At 41.3% G+C, this 25,354-nt stretch overlaps 1 protein-coding gene across 1 annotated transcript; it reads left to right on the top strand.

The window, feature by feature from the left end:
* Positions 1-3,810: 3,810 nt before the first annotated feature.
* Positions 3,811-17,583, top strand: PLAC8L1 (PLAC8 like 1). The gene is made up of 3 exons (XM_058167669.1): positions 3,811-3,941; positions 12,319-12,455; positions 16,776-17,583. Exons 1-3 carry the CDS (start codon positions 3,869-3,871, stop codon positions 16,926-16,928), a joined length of 363 nt encoding a protein of 120 aa, XP_058023652.1. The 5' UTR covers positions 3,811-3,868; the 3' UTR covers positions 16,929-17,583.
* Positions 17,584-25,354: the final 7,771 nt, after the last annotated feature.

Below are 25,354 nucleotides of genomic sequence, written 5' to 3'. Positions count from 1 at the left end.
AATCTTACAAAAATATCTTAGAAAGCTAAAGCATTACAAACATCATAATCTACAAGATAACTACACTGTAGTTGGAATTATGTTCTGGGGCCATCTGTATATTATTCAATCAGATTATTCAATCAGATGGTGGATTTAGATGGATCATCCTTGGCTGAAAATCTGTCTCCTCCTTTTTGCCTGACTTCTGAAAGTGGGGGGAACACAAAGTCAGAGTCATTTATTGACTGGATGTAATAGTGGACTCACATGGGACCCAGGAAAGTAACTCTTTTTTCAGGTCAGACCAAATGTCAGGCACAGAATCAGAATCCTCACGTTTTTGTGTGTGATGGCTTTCTCAGTATATTTCCTAGTAATTGTGGGTTTCCTGTGGATGAAATCTATTTCCCAGCAGTCCACTATGGATTGCAGATACCAATCCTTGGTGACGCTACTTGTTTCTCAGTAACATGATGATTTACTGCTGGGGGGGGGGCATACATGAAAGCTAGCATCACAAAATCACCAAAGTTCTTAACAACAACAGCAACAAAGTTACATTATGTCCCAAATTGTAATGATATTGTATTTGAGAACAACATTCAGATAAGTTTTATGTGATGCAGATGTATTGCAATGCATTTTCTCCTCAAAACAATGTTGTGACAGAAGCTAAGATATGAGATTGCAACTTCATAAGAATGCAGACATTTACTTACCATATACTTAAAGATTCCATATGCCCACTTAACAAAAGTATTTAAATTTCTGGGGGAAAAAGTCTTTTATTTAAAACAAAAAAACTACCAGCAAACCCTGACAATCTGACAGCTGGGCAATCATGGATTATTTAGATTAGACTTCACTATGTCTTAGTTCAAGGAATGTGTGCGGGAAGTCTAGATAATTTTGTTTGCAGTTATGAATAGTGATGCCCTGGAAGGAAAAAAAAAAGGAACCAACCAGAGGGAGTTGGGTGGCATATAATTTTAAATAACATTGGGAAACTAGCTATGGAACTATTTCTAAAATTTATTGGCTGGTCATCTTACCACAAGGTAACTTTGGGGGGCTTACAGTCATAAAAATATATCTATATATATACAATTAAAACATAAATAATTAAAATCAGACATCAAAACTTAAGGGCACATGGGGAGGGTGGGCAGGAGTGGGGAGAGATAGGATCTGTTATTAATCAACTACTTCCATTGTGCTGTTCCCCCACTGGGGACCCAAGCAGACTGGAAAAACCACATCTTTAGGTCCTTATGAAAAGATAGGAGGGTTGAGGTCAACCTACATGGGGGGGGGGGCAAGATGTTCTAGAGGGCAGGAGCAACAGCAGAGAAGGCCTTCCTTCAAAAATCCCACCAGTCAGAATAATTGGGCTGATGGGATCTGCAGCATGCCTCCTCTTCCGGCATGAGTGGTCAATCCCAGTGGGGTGAGATGGTGGGTTGCTATCGGTTCTTCCTGGTTCAGGAGAGACGGTAGCGGAAATCTTAATATGAGAGCAAACTGATTTGCTCCTAATGTCAGCTGGGCCTCCCGCCCACCCCCGCACTATACCTACCTTTATTCCTTTGCTTTTAGCTCAGCTGTAAGGCGCGGCAGAGTGGATTGCCATGCCTCAGCTGTTTTTTTTACTCAATGCGCTTGAGCAAAACACAAGTTTGGTGCGCATGCAAACAAAGCGAGCACTTGCCCGGTGATCGCTCGCAAAGCACGTGCACGATGCGAACTGGTGGTAAAACTGGTTAGAACCCACCACTGTCCCACAAGGAACCTGGACTCCTGCCATGAAGGGCTTTAAAGGTGATCAGCAACACCTTGAATTGCACCCGGAAGCAGTCTGGTAACCAATGCAGCTCGCAAGCTGTGGTGTTACAGGGGTCACTCCTGGGGCTCCAAAAACTGCCCGTACTGTCATACTATGCACCAGCTGTCGGCTTCCAAATACTCTTCAAGGGTAGCCCCATGTAGAGCACATTACAATAGTCTATCCGTGAGACAACCAGGGACTGAACATATGAGCACAGGGAATCCTGATCCAGGAAAGACGTACAACATTTTACACTCTTAAAAATTCCTTCTGATGCAGGGCTGGGCTGATCAGCATTTTTTTTTTGGGGGGTGGTGCTATTTGGTGCCCTGTCTCTGTTGTTTTGCTCCTCTCTTATGCTGCTTCATGTCTGGCTAATAAATATGCCTTGGAAGACACCTGCTATCAAAAGTCTTTAAAAGCATCTTGAAAAAAGAAAAGCGTATATAAGAACTCTGAATTTTTTTTTCTGCTTTCAAAAGTATGAATACATTTTAGTTTAGTTTAAAAGAGCATTCATTGCAGCAATGAAAAGTGCTACTCTGAAGAAATGTCTGTCTTTTCATACAGGGCAGGAAAATTAATATTGGGCAGGTGGATATAGAAATCTATACGGATGCTGCAAATTAATGCTGGAAGTATTTTTAAATAGCTGTTTTTTTCTTTATTGGAAATGAATGTGCACTGCAGTTGCAGGTATATTTTTTATTTAGTTTAAAAGAGCATTCATTGCAGCAATGAAAAGTGCTACTCTGAAGAAATGTCTGTCTTTTCATACAGGGCAGGAAAATTAATATTGGGCAGGTGGATATAGAAATCTATACGGATGCTGCAAATTAATGCTGGAAGTATTTTTAAATAGCTGTTTTTTTCTTTATTGGAAATGAATGTGCACTGCAGTTGCAGGTATATTTTTTATTTTTTTTTTGGGGTGGTGCTATTTGGTGCCCTGTCTCTGTTGTTTTGCTCCTCTCTTATGCTGCTTCATGTCTGGCTAATAAATATGCCTTGGAAGACACCTGCTATCAAAAGTCTTTAAAAGCATCTTGAAAAAAGAAAAGCGTATATAAGAACTCTGAAATTTTTTTTCTGCTTTCAAAAGTATGAATACATTTTAGTTTAGTTTAAAAGAGCATTCATTGTGGCAATGAAAAGTGCTACTCTGAAGAAATGTCTGTCTTTTCATACAGGGCAGGAAAATTAATATTGGGCAGGTGGATATAGAAATCTATACGGATGCTGCAAATTAATGCTGGAAGTATTTTTAAATAGCTGTTTTTTTTACTCAATGCGCTTGAGCAAAACACAAGTTTGGTGCGCATGCAAACAAAGCGAGCACTTGCCCGGTGATCGCCGCAGCACGCACGATGCGAACTGGTGGTAAAACTGGTTAGAACCCACCACTGTCCCACAAGGAACCTGGACTCCTGCCATGAAGGGCTTTAAAGGTGATCAACACCTTGAATTGCACACGGAAGCAGTCTGGTAACCAATGCAGCTCACAGAGCAGTGGTGTTACAGGGGTCACTCCTGGGGCTCCAAAAACTGCCCGTACTGTCATACTATGCACCAGCTGTCGGCTTCCAAATACTCTTCAAGGGTAGCCCCATGTAGAGCACATTACAATAGTCTATCCGTGAGACAACCAGGGACTGAACAACTGAGCACAGGGAATCCTGATCCAGGAAAGACGTACAACATTTTACACTCTTAAAAATTCCTTCTGATGCAGGGCTGGGCTGATCAGCATTTTTTTTGGGGGGGGGGTGCTATTTGGTGCCCTGTCTCTGTTGTTTTGCTCCTCTCTTATGCTGCTTCATGTCTGGCTAATAAATATGCCTTGGAAGACACCTGCTATCAAAAGTCTTTAAAAGCATCTTGAAAAAAGAAAAGCGTATATAAGAACTCTGAAATTTTTTCTTTATTGAAATGAATGTGCACTGCAGTTGCAGGTATATTTTTATTTGCATTTATTTATTTATTTTCTTCACCAGGAGCAAAAATTCAGCCGAACCTGTAACAATCCAGCCCTGTGCCACTGGAACCCTTGTTACTTCCAACATGACAACCCTCTTACACACTGGAGGCAACTGGTCCACTGGTCTATTTGATATCTGCAGTGACAAGACAATTTGTAAGAGAATTGCATGTGTTGAATTAATTTTCAAAGCTGCCATCCAGACTTGCATGGGGAAAAGGAAGTTTTCATAACAGGTTGCTGAATGAAGCCCTTTATCCTCCCTCCCTCCCTCCCAGCCCCCAATGCAGTTAAGGAAGGCTGTACAAAATGCACACTAGAACATGTTTGAATTACTAAAGCAGTCATGGCAATTCCAAGTTTCACCTGGGTACTTCAGTAGTTATTTTCATTTCTGTTTACCTGTTTGTATATGCACTGTACCTTCACTTTTGTTGGAAAACAACAAGCAGGAGTTTTGAGGAATGTGAACCGCTCCAATCTTGATTGCAGAAAATATGACTTTTGTAACAGAGTTGTTAATGCTTGGAATACACTACCTGACTCTGTGGTCTCTTCTCAAACTCCCAAAATCTTCAACCAAAAACTGTCTACTATTGACCTCACCCCATTCCTAAGAGGACTATAAGGGGCATGCATAAGAGCACAAAAGTGCCTACTGTTCCTGTCCTATTGTTTCCTTTTAATATAAGTGCTTGTATATAATGTTGTGACAAAAATAAATAAATTAAAAAAAATAGCTGAACTAACAGGACCATCGTGGTCATGGTACAGCCTCTACTACTTCAGATTCACATTTTGAATTCTCTCCAACATGATACACTAGGGAGATGTAGAGGTCGACCGCGAGGGGCCTCACTTGTGGGGTCCCGCAGGGGTCGATCCTCTCGCCCCTGCTGTTCAACATCTATATGAAGCCGCTGGGTGAGATCATCAGTGGCTTTGGGGTGAGATACCAGCAGTACGCTGACGACACCCAGCTGTACTTTTCCACCCCGGGCCACCCCAATGAAGCTGTTGAAGTGCTGTCCCGGTGTTTGGAGGCCGTACGGGTCTGGATGGGGAGAAACAGGCTCAAGCTTAATCCCTCCAAGACGGAGTGGCTGTGGATGCCGGCATCCCGATTCAGCCAGCTGCAACCGCGGCTGGCTGTTGAAGCAGTTATTGGCCCCAAAGGATAGGGTGCGCAACTTGGGTGTCCTCCTGGATGATCGGCTGTCGCTTGAAGATCATTTGACGGCCGCCTCCAGGAGGGCCTTCCACCAGGTTCGCCTGGTTCGCAGTTGCGCCTTCCTTGATCGGGATGCCTTATGCACGGTCACTCACGCTCGTTACCTCTCGCTTGGATTATTGTAACGCTCTCACATGGGGCTCCCTTGAAGTGCGTCCGGAGGCTTCAGTTAGTCCAGAACGCAGCCGCTGGTGATAGAGGAGCTGCACGCAGCTCCCATGTAACACCTCTCCTGCGCAGGCTGCACTGGCTACCTGTGGCCTCTCGGTGCACTTTAAGGTGTTAGTCACGACCTTTAAGGCGCCCATGGCTTAGGACCTGGGTACTTACGGGACCGCCTGCTGCTACCACATGCCTCCCACCGACCCGCACGCCTCACAGAGAGGGACTCTCAGGTGCCGTCCGCCAAACAATGTCGGCTGGCGGCCCCAGGGATGGGCCTTCTGTGGGGCTCCCACACTCTGGAACGAACTCCCCCCGGGCTTACGCCAGATATCTGACCTTCGGACATTCCGTCGCGAACTGAAAACATATCTCTTTATTCGCGCGGGGCTGGCTTGAATGGAATTTTAAACTCAAATTTTTAGCAATTTTAATGGGGTTTTTGGTTTTATGGTAAATTTCTTAAATTTTTTAGGCTCATTTAATAAGTTTTTAATTGATATTTTAACTTTGTATATTGTTCTTTGTTGGTTTTATTCTGCCTGTACACCGCCCTGAGTCCTTCGGGAGAAGGGCGGTATAAAAATCAAATAAATAAATAATAAATAAATAAATAAATATTCCATCCCCTTCAATGTTCCTGGAATCGTGCTGGTGCATTTGGCAGCAAATCACTGAGAAGCTCTGATAAAATTTCCTGTTACTTTCCAATGGGTGGGTGGGTGGAAGGAAGGAAGGAAGGAAGGAAGGAAGGAAGGAAGGAAGGAAGGAACTGTGTAAACCCATTTAGCATTACCTCCCTCTTGCTTTTCCAAATAAACCCCTAGAAATATCCCAATCTAAGCTGTTTCATTAATGACACCAGAGTTTCACCCACTTTTTAACTGTAGATCTTGGTTAATGAAAGGTTGATTTTACACCTGTAGAAATTACCAAGAGGAGAACTATCCCTTGTGTCTATTTCATCATAACCTGGTGCTTTTCAAATATATTGGACTAACTCTACAAAGTTTTAGCTCGTACGAATTCATTGAAATTCAACCCTTCCAAAGGACACAGCTTGATTCTTACATTTACAGATTTACTGCAACTAAGGAAGATGGGATTTGATCGGATTGTTTGACAAGTACCTTGTGCTGTTGTTATGTGATAGGAAAATATAATACCTAAAGCTCCACTGGGTTTTGTTCTGAATTCATTTTGGCAGTATCGCTGTGGAGCCAAATAATGTGGTTGTGGAATTTCAGCTGAAGACCAGTAGATTTTGACTTAGACCATCAGACATAACAGAGTTTAATGAAAAATGGTCATCTTTGTAGTCACCTTTCAGCCTCGCCTATCATTTTAAAGTTTTCAATCTGCTTTCACTGGAATAATGGAAAACACCAGAGTTCGCAGATCTGGCTGGTAAAATGCTGGCAGCATTAAATAACAATATCACTTAATTATGTCACTGTTGACCATGTGAAAAAAAAATCTGGATTATTGAAATATTAGATATTTACTTTTGCAACATAACCAAATTTCTTGTTTTCTTGAATGAAGCTATCTGATCTTTGGTTAAAGTTAAAAGCTGTTTTCTACTTATAGTTTTATTATTTGATCTAATTATCTTTAGATCAAATAATAAATAAAGTAAAGAGAGGATAAGAATCTTCCAAGTGCTATTTAGTTTCTTTTAAAAAAAACCAAGAAAGTGCAAACTGCTAAAGAACAGTTCCTCAAACTTTCTTTAAAACAATAATTATATATTTCAAATACCAGAATATTTCTTAATTAACAGGCAGTATGTTTTTATTGTCATTCAGTCCTTCCAGGATTTTCTGTGACCAATCTAACGATTGATCTTGCAGCTTCCCTATATAATAGTAAATTTTTATATCCCCTGGTTTGTGTTTATATTCTTGTTTGATTACATGCCATCAAAGCACTGTTGACTCTTATTGACTATATAGATAGATTTTAGGAATTAAGGAAAAATTTCCTAGCAGTGAGAACAATTAACCAAATGAACGACTTACCTTCAGAAGTTGTAGGGGCTTCATCACTGGAGGTGTTTGGTATAGGGTCTCCTGCTTGAGCAGGGGGTTGGACTATAAGACCTCCAAGGTCTCTTCTTGTTCTATTCTGATTGGCTGATTGATTGATTGATTGATCCATAACGTTCGATCACTAAAATGGTCCTTCAGGTTTTCCAATAGTGGACCCATTGTTTCTGTAAGTGAGTCCATATTCACACCATAGATAATATCTAATTATTAGATTTCATATTGTCTTCTTATATTGTAGATTTCTCTAGCTCTGTTTCTTAGTTTCTGGGCAATCATGTCTATTCATGTAGTCCTTAACTTACGGCCACAATTGAGCCCAAAATTTCTGTTGTTAAGTGAGACATTTGTTAAGTGAATTTTGCCCCATTTTACAACCTGTCTTGTCCCAGTTGTTAAGTGAATCCCTACAATTGTTACGTTAGTGACACAGTTGTTAAGTGAATCTGATTTCCCTATTGGGAAAGTGAGTCCATGACCCCAGGACACTGCAACTGTTATAAATATGAACCAGTTGCCAAATACCTGAATTTTAATCATATGACCTCAGGGATGCTACAATGGTATGAAAAATAAGTCATTTTTTTCAATGCCATTGTAACTTTGAATGGTCATTGAATGAGTGTTTTAAGTCAAGGACTACCTTGACTTAAGTTACTAGGATGTTTTATTACCAAAACCACAACTGCACCTGAAAAGCCCACAGGAAATATTTAAGTTTTTTCCTGTTGGCTGAGAAATGATTAAAAATCTTACAGAGATTCTAATCTACACAGAACCGTTTCCATCAGAATTCTTAATGTTTCCTTGTTTCTACTGACTGCAGTAGCGTCATCAGTTTTAGATGCTTCATCTTCTTGCACAGGTAGTCTTCAACTTATAACTGTAACAGAACCTATCAGGTGACTAACCTGATTTTATGACCCTTTTTGGGTGGTGGTCCTTAACCAAACACCACAGTTCTTAAGCAAACCAATTGTTCGCTATGGTTTTGCTGAAAACTGGAAGTATATGCCAGTTTTTAGTAAAAGTGTTATAAAATATGGACTTGGGATCATGAGATGTTGCAAGCAGTCATCCCCTAGTCCTTCTTTTTATTAAACTAGACATACCCAGTTCCTGCAACCGTTCTTCATATGTTTTAGCCTCCAGTCCCCTAATCATCTTTGTTGCTCTTCTCTGCACTCTTTCTAGAGTCTCAACATCTTTTTTACATCGTGGCGACCAAAACTGGATGCAATATTCCAAGTGTGGCCTTACCAAGGCATTATAAAGTGGCATTAACACTTCACGTGATCTTGATTCTATCCCTCTGTTTATGCAGCCCAAAACTGTGTTGGCTTTTTTAGCAGCTGCTGCACACTGCTGGCTCATATCTAAATGGTTATCCACTAGGACTCCAAGATCCCTCTCACAGGTACTACTATTGAGCAAGGTGCCACATATATGGTACCGGTGCATTTTGTTTTTTTTGCCTAAATGTAGAACCTTACTTTTTTCACTGTTGAATTTCATTTTGTTAGATAGCGCCCAATGTTCAAGTCTGTCAAGATCTTTCTGTAACTTGAGCCTATCTTCTGGAGTGTTGGCTATTCCTGCCAGCTTGGTGTCATCTGCAAATTTGATGAGTTCCCCATCTATCCCCTCGTCCAAGTCATTGATGAAGATGTTGAAGAGTACTGGGCCTAAAACAGAGCCTTGGGGTACTCCACTGCATACTTCCCTCCATGTGGATGTAGTTCCGTTGAGGACTACACGTTGAGTGAGGTTGGTCAGCCAGTTACGAATCCATCTGGTGGTGGTGCTGTCTAACCCACATTTTTCTACTTTATCTAGTAGTAGGTTATGGTCTACTTTATCAAATGCTTTACTGAAGTCCAAGTAAATTATATCAACAGCATTCCTCTGGTCTACTAATTTTGTCATTTTGTCAAAGAATGCGATAAGATTAGTCTGGCATGATCTGTTTTTGACAAACCCATGTTGGCTTTTGGTTATTACTTTGTTTGCTTCTAGGTGTTCGGTGATTCGTTGCTTGATTATCTTTTCCAGAATCTTCCCCGGTATTGAGGTCAGGCTGATAGGTCTGTAGTTTCCTGGATCTGTTTTTTTTCCTTTTTTGAAGATGGGAACTACATCAGCTCTTTTCCAGTCCTCTGGCAGCTCCCCTGTGCTCCAGGATCTTTGAAAGATATAGTTCAGTGGTTCTGAGATCACGCCTGCCAGTTCCTTCAGAACCTTGGGGTGTAATCCATCCGGTCCTGGTGATTTGAACTCATCTAGGGTAGACAGGTGTTCACTTACCATTTTCTTCCCTATTTTAACTTGTGTTTCTAATCTGTTTTTTGTAGTGCTGTTTTTGATAGGTTGGATTGTTTTTTCCTTTTGTGTAAAGACAGATGCAAAATATGAGTTAAGTAGATCTGCTTTCTCCCTGTTGCTTGTCATCTTCTTGCCACTTTCTCCCAGCAATGGGCCAATTGTTTCCTTGACTTTTTTCTTGTTTTTAACATGTTGGAAGAAGCTTTTTTTTAATTTTTTACTTTTGTCACTAGCCTTTGTTCATTTTGAGCCTTAGCTTTCCTCACTTCATCTTTACAGGCTCAGGCTATTTGCTGATATTCTGCCTTAGTTATTTGCCCCTCTTTCCACTTTGTATATTTCTCCTTTTTGTCTTTCTATTTGTCAGATAGTTCTTTCTGCATCCATGCTGGCTTCTTTTGAGATTTATTATTTTTCTTTTTCATTGGTATTGTGCTACACTGTGCTTTTATAATCTCACTTTTCAAAATTTCCCAAGCTTCTTGAGTTGTTTTCCCTGAGGATTCTCATCCATTGAATCCTTCTCAAGCTCTCTAAGTTTATTGAAATTAGCTCTTAAAGTCCAAGACTCTAGTTTGACTTTGTTCTACTACTTGTATTTGCTTAATGTTGAATTCCAATATAGCGTGGTCACTTGCCCCAAGGTTCCTGTAGCTTCAACACCTTCTATCATTTCATCTCTGTTAGTGAGAATTAAGTCCAATATGGCTGATCCCTTGTCGCCTTCTCTATTTTTGGGAAACAAAGTTGTCTGCTAGGTTTGTTAGGAACCTGTTGGATCTTCCACTTGGTGCAGAGTTTGTTTCCCAGTTGATGTCAGGGTAGTTAAAATCCCCCATTACTACTGTGATGTGCTTCCTACATACCTTAGTTAGCTGACTAGCAAAAAGTTCATCTACTTCCTCTGTTTGGTTGGGTGGCCTATAGTATAGACCTATGGCAATATCGTTTTTCACCCCTTTTATATTGACCCAAATACATTCAAGATGATTTTCATCATTGTTGTGCTCTATTTCTGTAGAGATGTAGTTATTTCTTATATATAGTGCAACTCCATCTCCTCTTTTATTTGGTCTATTTCTTTTAAATAATTTATATCCCTCTAGCTGTATGTTCCATTTGTCAGTTTCATCCCACCAAGTTTCCGTAATGGCAACAATATCATATCTGCCCTCATTTACTTGAATTTCTAATTCACCCTGTTTATTCCTCATACTCTGTGCATTGGTGTATAGACATTTGAGTCCATTTGGATTGACCTTGTGTTTACTGTCTACATAACCTGTGTTGACTGCCCCTACTTTCTTGCCACCTGTTGGTTTAGTGCACATGGTATGGCACTCACTGTTAAATGCTTGGTTTTGCTTGATAGCATGGTTGATAGTCTTACCCATACAGACATCTATGTTACATGCACTGATAACCCTTTTAGTTTTCGATTGCTGGGGACAGAAATTTTCTGTATCAGTTAATTCTCTGTCCCCACTGTTCAGTTTAAATGTTTATCCAGAAAATCTGTGAATGTATTGCTAAGTAACTCAGTCCCTTTCTTTGATGGATGCAATCCATCTCTTTTGTACAATTTTTCATTGGACCAGTTGCAGACATCATGACTAATAAAACCAAAGCCTTCCCTTTTACACCACTCCTTTAGCCACACATTAAACTCCACTACACGCTGGCCTTTACCTTCAACCTATGCTATTAAGTTCATACCCCAAGCTCTGGAAATCATTCTGCACAGAAAGCACATCCTTTTGGGACAGATCATTTGTGCCAAGATGTATAATAGCATCAGATGTATAATAACATCAACATCAGAATCTTTACTGGCATTCTTGACTATCTATATAAATATATATATATATATAAAACAACAGGTCTTTATACAGATTATTTTTCTTAAAAAAGCTTTAATGTCTTGCTGATTTGGGAGAGGTATGTGGAAAACTAGAACCTTTTTCCTATTAGAGAAGATCTTACTTTACAGTTAAAAGTTGGATATGATAATTTTACAGGGTCCAAAATTAATGCTTCCAAAACTGTTCAATATACAGGTAGTCCTCGACTTACGACCACAGTGAAACCAAGAATTTCTGTTGTTAAGTGAGACCATTGTTAAGTCAGTTTTGCCCCATTTTATGACCTTCTCGCCACAGTTGTCAATCATTGCAGTTTTTAAATTAGTTAATTATGTTAATTTGTATTAATTATAACTTAATTATGTTAATGCAACTTAATAGTGTTACATTAGTAACTTGGCTGTTGAGTGAATGTGACTTTGCTTGTCAGAAAGCCGCAAAAAGGGAATCTCTTGATCCCAGGACACTGTAATCATCATAAATGTGAACCAGTTGTCAAGCAGCCAAATTCTGATTACGTGACCATAGGGATACTGCCAGGGTCGCAAGTGTGGAAAATGGATCTAAGTCACTTTTTTCAATGCAGTCACAAAATGAGTGGTTGTAACTCAAGGACTACGCGTATATACATACAGCAGAATGCAAAAAGGCCAATTCTGAGGGATTCTGGGATCTGTAAAAGGAATGCTAGCACAAACTGCTAGCACTCCTTTTATAGATCCCAGAATCCCTCAGAACTGGGAGGCGTAGGGATGCTTAAGGTACATGTTTCTCCCCTTCCCATCTCTAGGTTCCTAACTCTTCCTAATTTTTTGAGCCCAGCCCAGCGATGTGATCCCTGAGGTGACCAAAGCGACTGTGCCTCTCTCATCTTATTCTGATCTTTCTGTTTGTACTTCGCGATATAGGTATGTGTGGCTTGTTGTGCAGCCCTTGTCTGGAATGTAGACTTGCGAGCAAGTATGGTGAGTGCTTTTGCTTCCCATTGCTACTGGGTTCAACCTTAGCCCTAAGAGCCGGCATCAGAGAGAGACACAGCATACATGTAAGCAGTGGTGAAATCCAAGTTTTTTTACTACCGGTTCTGTGGGCGTGGCTTGGTGGGCATGGTGTGGCTTGGTGGGCGTGGCTTGGTGGGCGTGACAAGGGAAGGACACTGCAAAATCCTCATTCCCTCCCCACTCTGGGGCCAGCCAGAGGTGGTATTTGCCGGTTCTCCAAACTGCTCAAAATTTCTGCTACCGGTTCTCCAGAACCTGTCAGAACCTGCTGGATTTCACCCCTGCATTGTGCAGCATCCCCCTACCCATAATGTCCTTGCCCATAAGCATCAGGTCTTCTTCCTTTCCTCTGGTTCAGTTCCAGTGGGGGATATTTTGGACTGGAAGAAATCCACTTAAATAACTTAATGGGTAGTAACGATTAAGTTGAAAATCTTTACAAGGGTGAAAAGTTCAGAGCAGGCAGAACATTAAAAAAAATGAATAAATCTCAGAGCTTCATAGGACACAATCTTACCACTCTGTTCTCTTTCCCCAAATCCCACATTTCTTGACGGTTGGGGTCAAAGATCTCTTTCCCTGAGAGTGCTTGGCTCCTTAATGCACAGTTAATACATTAAACCGCTAAAAGAGTTGCTCTTTTAGCCTGAGATAAAAGACAATGTGTTTTCAAATGGCATGTTTCAGGCAAACAAATTCCTTTAAAACAAAATTGAATAAAAACAACTGTTCCTCTTTGCCGCAACTGTAAAATTGCCTTGTCCTTGAAGAGGAAATACACTTTTTCTATGTAAGCAGAAAAACTGAGGACCAAGGTCAATCATAAACTATCTTTTCTGTGCCAATATATACAGTATTTTAATGCATGCCAATTGGAGTCATTTTAACGTTTCAGTAAAAATTAAAGGAATACAAGCTATTTGGTTTTTAAGATAATTACAATCCATGTTTGCCAAATGGCACTACACAAGACTAATATCTATCATCTACCTGCAGGAATGTATAGTGAGGAGAAGTGGACACATGTTCTAGGGTGTTTTTGAATATGCATGCAGATAAAATAAATGCTTTTTAGGTTTGTGCAAACTGGATTGGATTGCAATTGTTGAACTGGATCAATCTAATGCAAATAAGTATCTATTCCTGAGCGTCTGAGTTGGTCCAATTCAAATTGTCAGTTTGAATCAGGGATGAAATCTACTTACCTTCCCTACCGGTTCGGAGGTACATGTGCTGCACATGCGCAGAGGATAAAAAACAGGTCACTTCCTGGTTTTAATGACCGGGCAGGTGGGCGGAGCCTTGAGCCATCATCGCTATCGGTTCTCTGAACTACCAGCCGTCATTGTTACCGGCTCGGCTGAACTGCTCCGAACCAGGAGCATTTCACCCCTGGTTTGAATGTAAGAACAGCCTTGACCTCCTTTGGAAATCCAATTTGATTTAAAGTGGCACAGCCTTTTAAGAATAATTTGAAGCAAATAGTCAAACTGCATCAATGCGACAAAGATTTCCATTGCTCTAATGCTCATCTTCCCTTTCCTGTAAAATGAAAACATTAGAAGTTCTCCTGGCAAGGAAGCATGACATGATGCAGACGTTCTTCAGGGCTACCACAACTTAAGTTAGAAGAAAAGATGGAGTGCCAGCACTGATTTTGTTCAGGGTGCATGAGAAATATTGTGGTGTAACACAAACTATATGAAACTGAAATTGCATAAACTGGTTAAAGCTTAATAAAAGTGCTTGCACTTATAGCATTGCATCATGGTCTGAGTAGTATAGATGTAAATATTTTCAGGAGGAAAAAAATATAGCAAAGGTGGCCCATTTTCAAATTATACAACTATGTGCAATAAATAGTTGTAATAGGAAAGGAATAGGAGGTATTTCATAAATAATTACAAGAGGATGATTGATCCTGCATCTTTTGTCTAGCTTCTTAGCAATTCAGAGGATACAGGAATGGTTCCCAATTATAGCTTGTCCTTGGGATAGACTAAATAAGTATTTAGTTATTAAATTAAATTAAATTATTAATTTAATTTAATGTACATTAAGATATTAAATTAAACTAATTATTTTAAATTAAAACCAGTTTAATATATCTGAGGTGGAAAAAAAAAAAGAACCAGGTGCTAATGAAAGTGCTGACTTAGAAGCCAGGAGACCATGTGTTCTAATCCTGCCTTAGGCTTGGTGACTTTGGGCCAGCCATTCTCTCTCAGTCCAACCCGCATCACAGGATGGTTATTGTGAGGAAAATAGGAGGAGGAGAGAATATTAGATATGTTCGCCATCTTTAGTTACTTGTGAGGTAATAAAGGCAGGTTAAAAAAAGTCTTAAAAAAGCAAATCCAGTTGACCACTAGTTCAGCAGAGTGTTAAATTTAAATTTACCGACAAAGAAATAAATTTAACACGAAACAGTTTGTCGTGGAAGTGACTGCCTGCAAAGGCCCCTGGATTGGAGCTGAAAGGCGAAAGCGGAAGCAGTATGCTCTGTCCCATATTTGGGTAGAGCAGGTGCCCCTGATAAACTGGTCTCACTGGAAAAACAGTTCAGCAGAGGTGTGTCTTTCTCCTTCCAACTAGTGGTTAGTGATGCGTTGAAACCCAGGTATTGTAGTCTTATTTTAAAATGGGTAAAATTTCAGGATATTGCCAAATCTTTCAAGATTTTCAGTCTCACTTGAAATCATATAAATTCTAAGACACTTATCCAAATCGTGCAAGGTCTCAGGGGATTGTGATGACCTCCCAAGATTTTGATAGCTAGCCAAGATCTTGCCTTTTATTTACTTAAAGATTCATACCTAGTTGGTGGTCTACTACAGAGGTGGGGAACTATGGCCCTTTTATGACTTGTGGACTTTAATTCCCAGAATTCTTATAATCAAAGTCTATAACACTGGAAGTTATTCAAGTTGGGCAGGCTAGCTGAATTCACACATTTATAAAATGTCTTCAGGAAGATTCTGGAATTCAGTTCAGCTGCAGAATGGCTGGGGAGAAGAAGGATTTTGTGCTGGGGCTATTTTGTCCAATTGGGATGCATTTCAACACAGGGAGCCTTACTTTTGAATAAACATAGATAGAAAGGATGGTTCCATTTGGTCTCAAGAGAGGAATACAGCTACTGTGAGAGGATTGGGAAGTACAAAGATTGTTTTTAAAGTGGAGTGAGGGAAAACCAGGAATTCCTATTTCCTTCAGAGTAGAAAACATGAAAAAGGTGGCTGGAAAGTACAGATAGTCCTTGACTTATGACCACAATTGAGCCCCAAATTTATGTTGCTCAGTGAGACATTTGTTAAGTGAGTTTTGCCCCATTTTACAACCTTTTTTGCAGCAGTCGTTCAGTGAATCGCTGCAGCTGGCTTCCCCATTGACTTTGCTGGTCACAAAATGGTGATCACATGACCTTGGGATACTGCAACTGTCATAAATATGAACCAGTTGCCAAGCATCTGAATTTTGATCACATGACTACAGGGATACCGCAATGGTTGTAAGTGTAAAAAATGGTCATAAGTCACCTTTTTCAGTGCCATGGTACCTTTGAATGGTCGCTAAATGAACTATTGTAAGTCAAAGGCTACCTGTAATCTGTCAGAGATGATGCAGTGGATCTTCCATTGAGTCGGGTGATGCTGTGGCTCCTTTCAGTTTAAATTCTGAGATAGAAATGGGGGAAAAGCTCACAAAATGGCAAAGGCTTTGTTGTCTGGACAATATGCAGTGATCACAAGAAGGAGACAAGATGAGCAGCAGTTGTTTGATGGCAAAGACAAACCCCGTAATTAAAGGCCTATGCAAAGAGGGAACAGGAACTGACTAATTAAGGGTGGATTCAGGTATGCCACTGATTTTGGGGCAATAGAGGATGCAGCATATTCAAATGTCAGCAACTAAAAAGCAGGTACTGATAATATAAAATTAGAGCCAGGAGCTGTGGAGTGCCCGTTTGCTCCCCCTCAAGGGATAAGTGACTCTGCCCTGTTATTTAGAGATTTCAGTTTCTCTGACTGAGGAAAATGTGGAATGCAGTGGGTTGGTGACACTGTCATTTGAATTATTTCTGTATCTAAAGAAATCAAACTATTACCTCCTTTCAGGGAAAGCTCATTGGTGTGGAAGCGAACTGTAATTTCTATTTCCCTCCCTCTTTTTATTTTTACACACACACACACACACACACACACACACACACACACACAGACAAGGTTATAGTCTGGGGAAAGAACTAGAACTAGAATTTCTTCTGTGGAGAAATTCTAATTAGATCAACATTTAGTGGCATGGAAAAATGGTTTCTCAGTCTGTCTAATATGGAGAGATTCTTTTCTGTTCTTCTTCTCCAGGGAACTCTCTGCGAAGATTGGATGGCAGTTCACTGCTGCTGGCCTTGTGCAATCTGTCAAATGGCTCGAGAAATGAGGATAAGACCTCTGTTCCAGGTCTACAAAATGCACCGTTCCCCTCCTCCTCTTCTGACCGAAGATGTACTTGTTTAAAAATGCTCTCCCCCTCATCTCCAGAGGCCCCTTTAAAGGCAAAAAGATGTTCCGTATTCTCTTCGCTCCTGCCGCAGTAGTTCAAAGTGCCATCAGGGCCTCTGGAGTTTGGCACCATAACATATGCAGTCAGTTCTGTTTGCTTTGCATCGTATTTATCCATATGGCTTTATCCATCTGTGTTGTCAGGACATTGTCTGAAGTATTTTGATATTTTCCCCTTTCCCAAGAAGCATGGCTCAGTGTTCAAGCACAAGGGGTTAAATTCACTTAGGTTTTCTTCTTCAATCCTTGCACATCCCTGCAGGGATTATGCTTGACAGATGATCAGAAGATACTCTTCAGCTTTGACAATTTATGAGTTTAAATGGTGCTCATCATGAACTGGGGCTACTGTTCATGGATCAGGCTGTTTGTTTCCAAAATGTGGCACACATTTATATTTCAGCCAACCTTTTGTTCTGCTTCCAAGAATCAGATGTGGACATATTCATACTCCCTGTCTAGGATATACTTTCCCGAAATAACCAGAGGTTCCAGCAATGTGCAAATCTTTAGAGCAGGAGGCCACAATCTTGGGGTGCAGTTGGCATATTAGAAATGTGGGCTCTCTTCCAAAAACTGCTGCAGGGCATCAACTTATTCACAGATTGGATTGAGTGAGCACCATGACTTCACATATTAAAAGCATCTATTTATCAGCATTTTCCTTTGTCCTTTTCTGAGGAAAGGGGGATACTTCTAAAGACAACCCTAGAATGCATCCAACCATTTCTTTTGTTTTCTAAAATCAACTATGAGGTTCATGGGTGGGTGGGGGGGAGACACACGTGTGCCCAGCAGTTACATTTTATTTGAGCTATTCCAGTTTGGCACTGGAAGCTTGGAACGTGTTGAAGGAAGTTTCTGCACAATCACTGAGGGTGGTGGGTGGGGGTGATGAGGCTGGCATTACTTTGGGAACCCAAGTTTAGGGAACATTATATATCAATGACATGGCAAGTTGAGTAGCCCTGTTTGGAATTATTTTCTGAATGTCAGAGGCAGTTGGCCACATTGAAACAGGCTGTAAAGCTATATGTGGCTTTTAGTACTAAGGAGTAGGAATGGGACGTTGGTATGTCCCTAAGGATGGATTATGGATTGAAAGTTATTTTCTGCTATATGGGACAAGAAGACCATTCTGATTTCATCGGGAAGGTTCTCATTTTGCCAGTATTTAGTTATTAAATTAAATTAAATAAAATAATTTAATTTAATGTGTATTAAGTTATTAAACTAATTATTTTAAATTAAAACCAGTTTAATATATCTGAGGTAGAAAAAAAAAAAGAGAACCAGGTGGTAATGAAAATGCTGACTTAGAAGCCAGGAGACCATGTGTTTTAATCCTGCCTTAGGCTTGGTGTGCCAGCAGTTGAAGTTTTTTTTTTCTTTTTAAAAGGGAAGACTTTTGCTATCAACATTAGCATCATTCCAATCAGTTTTTTGTCCAGTAAGTAATTTTACTGAAAATAAGCCACAAACCCAACAGGCAAGTCAATCAATCCATTAATACTATTTTGGTTTCATAGCAATTAGGTTTTTGGTTATTCCAACATGATGATAGATACCCCCCGAGGACTGGTTTGAAAGAGGCCATCCAGTGGTGGGATTCGTCCAGTTCGCACCACTTCGGGAGAACTGGTTGTTAACTTTCTGAGCAGTTTGGCAAACTGGTTGTTGGAAGAAATCATTAGGGCAGAGAACCGGTTGTTAAATTACTTGACTCCCACCACTGAGGCCATCTATGTCAAAACTGAAGAGCCCTCTCTCAATAGAAGGGGAGAGATATGACCCCCGCTATCTCCAGTCTACAACACAGCAGTTCTAAGAGGCTCCATACCTATTTGCACTAAGGTGACCCTGAGGATACATATAAACCTCCAGATGGCCTCAACAACTCTAAAAGAATTCAAATGACCAGCTGTCTGAAAGCAATATAAATTCTTCCATTCTCCACCATCCAGTCAGAGCTACTTGGATGAAAAGTGACATGTCTTCAAAGAAAAACAAGAAAATCCAGTTATTTCTTGAAAAAGCATCCTTGGGATATAAATTCCATCAATTCCTGGTGGTTCTGGAAGGTGGGGGCGGGGGAAAGAGAGGAAGTTCTGTAACAGAGTCACCCAACACATTAATCCAGAGATAGCCATTACTGCATAAATGAATTGGAATGACCTTCCCCCCTCCTCCAAGGAATTCTACTAGCATGAATACTATTTACATGGAGATCAATAGCTGCAGCTTCAACTTTCTCTAACCATAACATCAGTGGTGAAATCCACATTTTTTTACTGCCGGTTCTCTGGGTGTGGCGTAGTGGGCGTGGTGTGGTTTGGTGGCCGTGGCCGTGGCAGGATACTGCAAAATCCGCATTCCCTCCCCAGTCCTGGGAGAAGGATATTGCAAAATCTCCATTACCACCCCACTCTGGGACCAGCCAGAGATGGTATTTGCCGGTTCTCCAAACTACTCAAAATTTCTGCTACCAGTTCTCCAGAACCTGTCAGAACCTGCTGGATTTCACCCCTGCATAACATAGAAGCAAGTTGACTAGGGCAAGGCACTTCCTGAAGCTTCTCTTCTGAGGAGGCCAGCTACCCTTATTCTGCTATGTACAAACAGTTCTGAGAGGTAGGCAGTGGCAGCCAAGCTTTCTTCTTCCTGGATCAAATTTGAAGTCGTCATCTCCGCCTTGAATGGCAGCAGCTGCCTGGAAAGATGATGGGAAGGGGCCAGTGATGAGCTGCAACTGGTTCGGTGAGTGTGTGCTTACCTTCTAAGGTAGCATAAGTAGAACAGCGGAGGCACAGAAATCAGCTTTGCCGCGTGAATCAGCTGAGCCAGAAAGAAGGAAATATAGGACACGATAGGGCGGGGATGGGTGGGCGGGGCCAGCTGATCAACGGAACTACTAGTTTGCCTGAACTGGTCCGAACCGACTGAATCCCATCCCTGGAAGGGGCATCACCCAAAGAAGGGAGCTTCATGCAGGGTTGGTTCTTGTAGGGAGATTTCTGGTCCTGCCCTTGCTGGCCTTGCATTATTTACCCATCCATTAGGTGCAACACTGTCTCCTTCCCGCCTGATTTCCATGGGAATTAGAATTCTGCAGTTGCTGACTGCCTACCCTTCAACCTTTTTGCCTACCCATACATAGAATAGAATACAGAATAACAGAGTTGGAAGAGACCTTGAAGGTCTTCTAGTTCAACCCTCTGCTCAAGCAGGAGGCCCTATACCATTCCTGACAAATGGTTTTCCAGTCTCTTCTTAAAAGCATCCCGTGAAGGAGCACCCCCAACTTCCAGCCATTTCACTGATTAATTGTTCTCACTGTTGGGGAAATTTGTTCTAGGTTGGATCTCTCTTTGATACATTTCCATCCACTTCTACTTGTCCTGCCTTCAGGTGCTCTGAAGAATAGGTCAACCCCCTCTATGACTGTTGTCTTCTGTTTCTGGAGTCTCAAAATCTTTTGTGTATTGTGTTGACCAAAACTAGACAGAATTTTCCAAGTTCGGTCTTACCAGTTCAGTATAAAGTAGTACTAACACTTCATGTGATCTTGATACTATCCCTCTATTGAGGCAACCTAGGACTGCATTGGGTTTTATATTTAAATAATTTTAAATTTTAAATTGATATTTATGACCTGCCTCAGATTTGATTGTGATGCCTACCTGTCCCCTCCCCCAAATCCATGCAATATGCTCAATCTACCAAAAATAATTTTGAATAAGTATCCTGATTCTTTATGACTTAGTGTAAGGCATGAACTAAGGCTGTTAGAGGTTCTTTCCATCTAGGACATGAAAATTTCATGAAGTAGGCTTTTCTCTCTGTGTAACATAAATCTCCCGTATCACAAATTTGACACTTCTTCATCTGGCTTAAAATCAAACCTAGAATGACATTTTGGAAGGTTTAGTTAAATTCAGCATGTAGTCGCTTTAGTTAGATCAACATTATTTTTTTTGCAAGTTTCCAGGAGTCTAATTAGGAATGACATTAAGCATGTGGTTTGCCTTTGCATTTTTTTCCACAGTAGATAGCAACTGATGAACACTCTGAACATTTCTCTGGAAATAATTTGACTCAGATCCATAGGGGGCAGCTGCAAAGCAAAGCAACAAGTGTTTTGCTTCACTGCATACCCTGGTACAAACATCTTCTGAGCTTGCCTTGAGGATTTCAAGAGGGCCACAGCTATGCCAAGCCTTGGAATAGTTGCTTCATGAGTTGGTGGAGCAAATCTCACAGGCCTTCTGATCAAGTTCATGGGATGTGCAGATAGCAGCTTTAGCTCTTTCTTCCAGTACCGTGATCTTAATGAACTTTACTCGTCCCAGAGGTATTTTAGACTGGAAGAAAGTTCCTATTAGTGTGAACAATTCATTTTTCTTTTTTCTTTTTGGGTGCCCTCAAGTCAGTGTTGGCTCCTGGTGACTGCCTGTAATTTTCTTGGTAAGAGTTAAGAAGTGGTTTGCTATTGCTTGCTTTCTAGGGCTGAGAGAGAAGGGACTGGCCCCAGGTCACCCAACTGGCTTTGTGTCGAAGATGGGACTGGAACTCTTGGTCTCCTGGTTTATAGACTGGTATCTTTAGAGGAATTATTGAGTCTGTCATCTGCACCTCTATAACTGTCTGGTTTGGTTCTGCAATCCAACAAGACAGACACAGACTTCAGAGGATAATTAGAACTTCAGAAAAAACAATTGCTACCAACCTGCCTTCCATTGAGGACCCGTATACTGCATGAATCAAAAAGAGGGCTGTGAAAATATTTACAGACCCCTCACATTTATTTATTTATTTTATTTTTATTTTTCATATTTATATACCGCCCTATCTCCCTAGGGACTCAGGGCGGTTCACAGGCAATTAAAAATACATATAAATACAAACTAAAATGACAGTTAAAAAACTTATTCTATAGCCAAATTATTAAAAACAATATAAATAATAAAAACCCATTTAAAATCAATAAATTTAAAATCTAATCCAGTCCCGCGCAGATGAATAAATATGTTTTAAGCTCGCGACGAAAGGTTCGGAGGTCCGGAAGTTGACGAAGTCCTGGAGGGAGTTCGTTCCAGAGGGTGGGAGCCCCCACAGAGAAAGCCCTTCCCCTGGGTGTCGCCAGACGACACTGCCTAGCTGACGGCACCCTGAGGAGTCCCTCTCTGTGAGAGCGCACGGGTCGGTGAGATGTATTCGGTAGCAGTAGGCGGTCCCGTAAATAGCCCGGCCCTATGCCATGGAGCGCTTTAAAGATTGTCACCAACACCTTGAAGCGCACCCGGAAGGCCACAGGTAGCCAGTGCAGTCTGCGCAGGATAGGTGTCACGTGGGAGCCACGAGGGGCTCCCTCTATCACCCGCGCAGCCGCATTCTGGACTAACTGGAGCCTCCGGGTGCCCATCAAGGGGAGCCCCATGTAGAGAGCATTGCAGTAATCCAGACGAGACGTCACGAGGGCATGAGTGACCATGCATAAGGCATCCCGGTCTAGAAAGGGGCGCAACTGGCGAACCAGGCGAACCTGGTAAAAAGCTCTCCTGGAGACGGCCGCCAAATGATCTTCAAAAGACAGCCGTTCATCCAGGAGAACGCCCAAGTTGCGCACCCTCTCCATCGGGGCCAATGACTCGCCACCAACAGTCAGCCGCGGCTGCAGCTGACTGTACCGGGATGCCGGCATCCACAGCCACTCTGTCTTGGAGGGATTGAGCTTGAGCCTGTTTCTCCCCATCCAGACCCGTACAGCTTCCAGACACCGGGACAACACTTCGATAGCTTCGTTGGGGTGGTCCGGTGTGGAGAAGTACAGCTGGGTGTCATCAGCGTACAGCTGGTACCTCACACCGAAACCACTGATGATCTCACCCAGCGGCTTCATATAGATGTTGAACAGAAGGGGCGAGAGAATCGACCCCTGCAGCACCCCACAAGTGAGGCGCCTCGAGGCCGACCTCTGCCCCCCTGTCAACACCGTCTGCGACCGATCGGAGAGATAGGAGGAGAACCACCGAAAAACGGTGCCTCCCACCCCCAATCCCTCCAACCGGCGCAGCAGGATACCATGGTCAATGGTATCGAAAGCCGCTGAGAGGTCTAATAGGACCAAGGCAGAGGAATAACCCCTATCCCTGGCCCTCCAGAGATCATCCACCAACGCGACCAAAGCCGTCTCAGTGCTGTATCCGGGCCGGAAGCCGGACTGGAACGGGTCTAGATAGCGTTGTAAGTGTTGCACCTTGATGAAGGTTTATTTTATGTATCATGAGAGCATTATGCACCAAGATAAATTTCTTGTGTGTTCAATCACACTTGGCCAATAAAAAATTCTATTCTATTCTATTCTATTCTATTCTATTCTATTCTATTCTATTCTATTCTATTCTATTTAACCACTATGCCAAATTGGCTTCATTGAAAAATCCTACTGCATTATTATGGTTTGTCACACAGTTAGCCAGACATTCAGACTGGATTTGGCATTTTTATCCACAGATCGTGTTAGATAGATATTGATATTGGATGGTGTTAGTGGTGTCGTCGCAGGATGTAAGCTGTTCTAAGTAAAGCTACCTTTTGCAATTGACAGATGATGAATTTGTCAATGCCAATGATGTTCAGGTGGTGCTTTGGTTGTTTTAGGATTACTATTGGTCATTTTATTTCTATCAGCAAGTCTTTGTATTTTGTGATCCCACCCCCCAATTCTTTCTCTTCTTTTCTGCTGCCATGTCTACTACCCAGACTGTTTTTTTGGTCTTTCTTATCAACAATTGTTAAATCTGGGGTGTTATATGACAGGTACTTGTCTATTTCATTTCATGCATATGACTGACACACACAGCATCATCACACTACTGTTGATCTTCTGGATCTTGGAGTCTTAGTGGACAAGCAGTTTAATATGAGCTAGCAGTGTGCAGTGGCAGTCAAAAAAGCCAATGCAATCCTAAACTGCATTAACACAGGGATACAAGCAAGATCAAGTGAGGTACTAATAGCACTCTGTAAAGCCTTAGTAAGACCACACCTAGAATACTGCATCAAGTTTTGTCACCACACTATAAAAAAGATGTTGAGACTTTAGAAAAAGTGCAGAGAACAGCAACAAAGATGATTAGGGGACTGGAAACTAAAACATATTAAGAACTATTGCAGGAACAGGGCATGGCTAGTCTACTGAAGAGAAGGACCAAGGAGACATGATAGCAGTGTTTCAATATTTGAGGGGCTGCCACACAAAGGAGGGGGTCAACCTGTTTTCCAAAGCACCTGAAGGCCAGACAAGGAATAATGGATGGAAATTGATCAAGGAGAGATTCAACCTAGAATTAAGGAGAAATTTTCTGACAGTGAGAACAAACAACCAATGGAGCTTGCCTTTGCAAGTTGTCGGAGCTTCATCACTGGAGGCCTTCAAGAAGAGATTGGACTGCCATTTGTTAGAAATGGTGTAGTGGGGGGTTGGACTAGATGACCTACAAGGTCCCTTCCAACTCTGTTAATCTGTTATCCTGTTATTCTTTTTATGAAGTGAAAAACAAAGGTAAAATAAATGTTTAGTGGCTCAGCTTTATAATTTTGTTGAAGCTGATTGAAACAAGATAGATATTTATTTATGTTTTTATTGTTAATGTTGTTAATATTTTATGATGACACTATGATAGAAAAGATCTGACCAAAGAATCTCAGGAAGCACAGCCTCTTGTCATCAGTGTTTCTCTCAATTAGGTGCTCCTGTTTTCTGACTGATGAAGATATCTGTGTCCCTCAAAAACTTTCATACCTTTTATCTGTATAAGACAAGTTCTTAACATTTTTCTCTTTCATTTCACTCTTTATGACATTTCCACAATTTGATGCTTTCTGGAGGCATTAAATTATACAGTACATAATACTAGCAATAATACTTGTTGAGTGTATTGCCTAAGGATGATGAGAATTGTTGAGCTAGCTAGCTGAGGATGACTGACCTATTGCAATATAGTTTGGCGTGAAAAGCAGTGAAATTGGTAAAACAGGGCATAAAGATTAGCTCTTGTTATTATTGAGGGACAGATGCCAAATCATGCAAAGTGCAATGATATAGATACCCTTATATCCGGAACAAGGGATGCGGTGGCTTAGTAAGTAAGACGCTGAGCTTGTCGATCGAAAGGTTGGCAGTTCAGCGGTTTGAATCCCTAGTGCTGCGTAACAGGGTGAGCTCCCATTACTTGTCCCAGCTTCTGCCAAGCTAGCAGTTCAAAAGCACATAAAAAATGCAAATAGAAAAATAGGGACCACTTTTGGTGGGAAGGTAACGGCATTCCGTGCGCCTTTGGCGTTGAATCATGGTGGCCACATGACATAGAGACGTCTTC

The sequence above is a fragment of the Ahaetulla prasina genome, chromosome 2 (genome assembly GCF_028640845.1).
Source record: "Ahaetulla prasina isolate Xishuangbanna chromosome 2, ASM2864084v1, whole genome shotgun sequence".
Classification (NCBI taxonomy): domain Eukaryota; kingdom Metazoa; phylum Chordata; class Lepidosauria; order Squamata; family Colubridae; genus Ahaetulla; species Ahaetulla prasina.
This window is presented reverse-complemented; position numbering and strand designations above follow the sequence as displayed.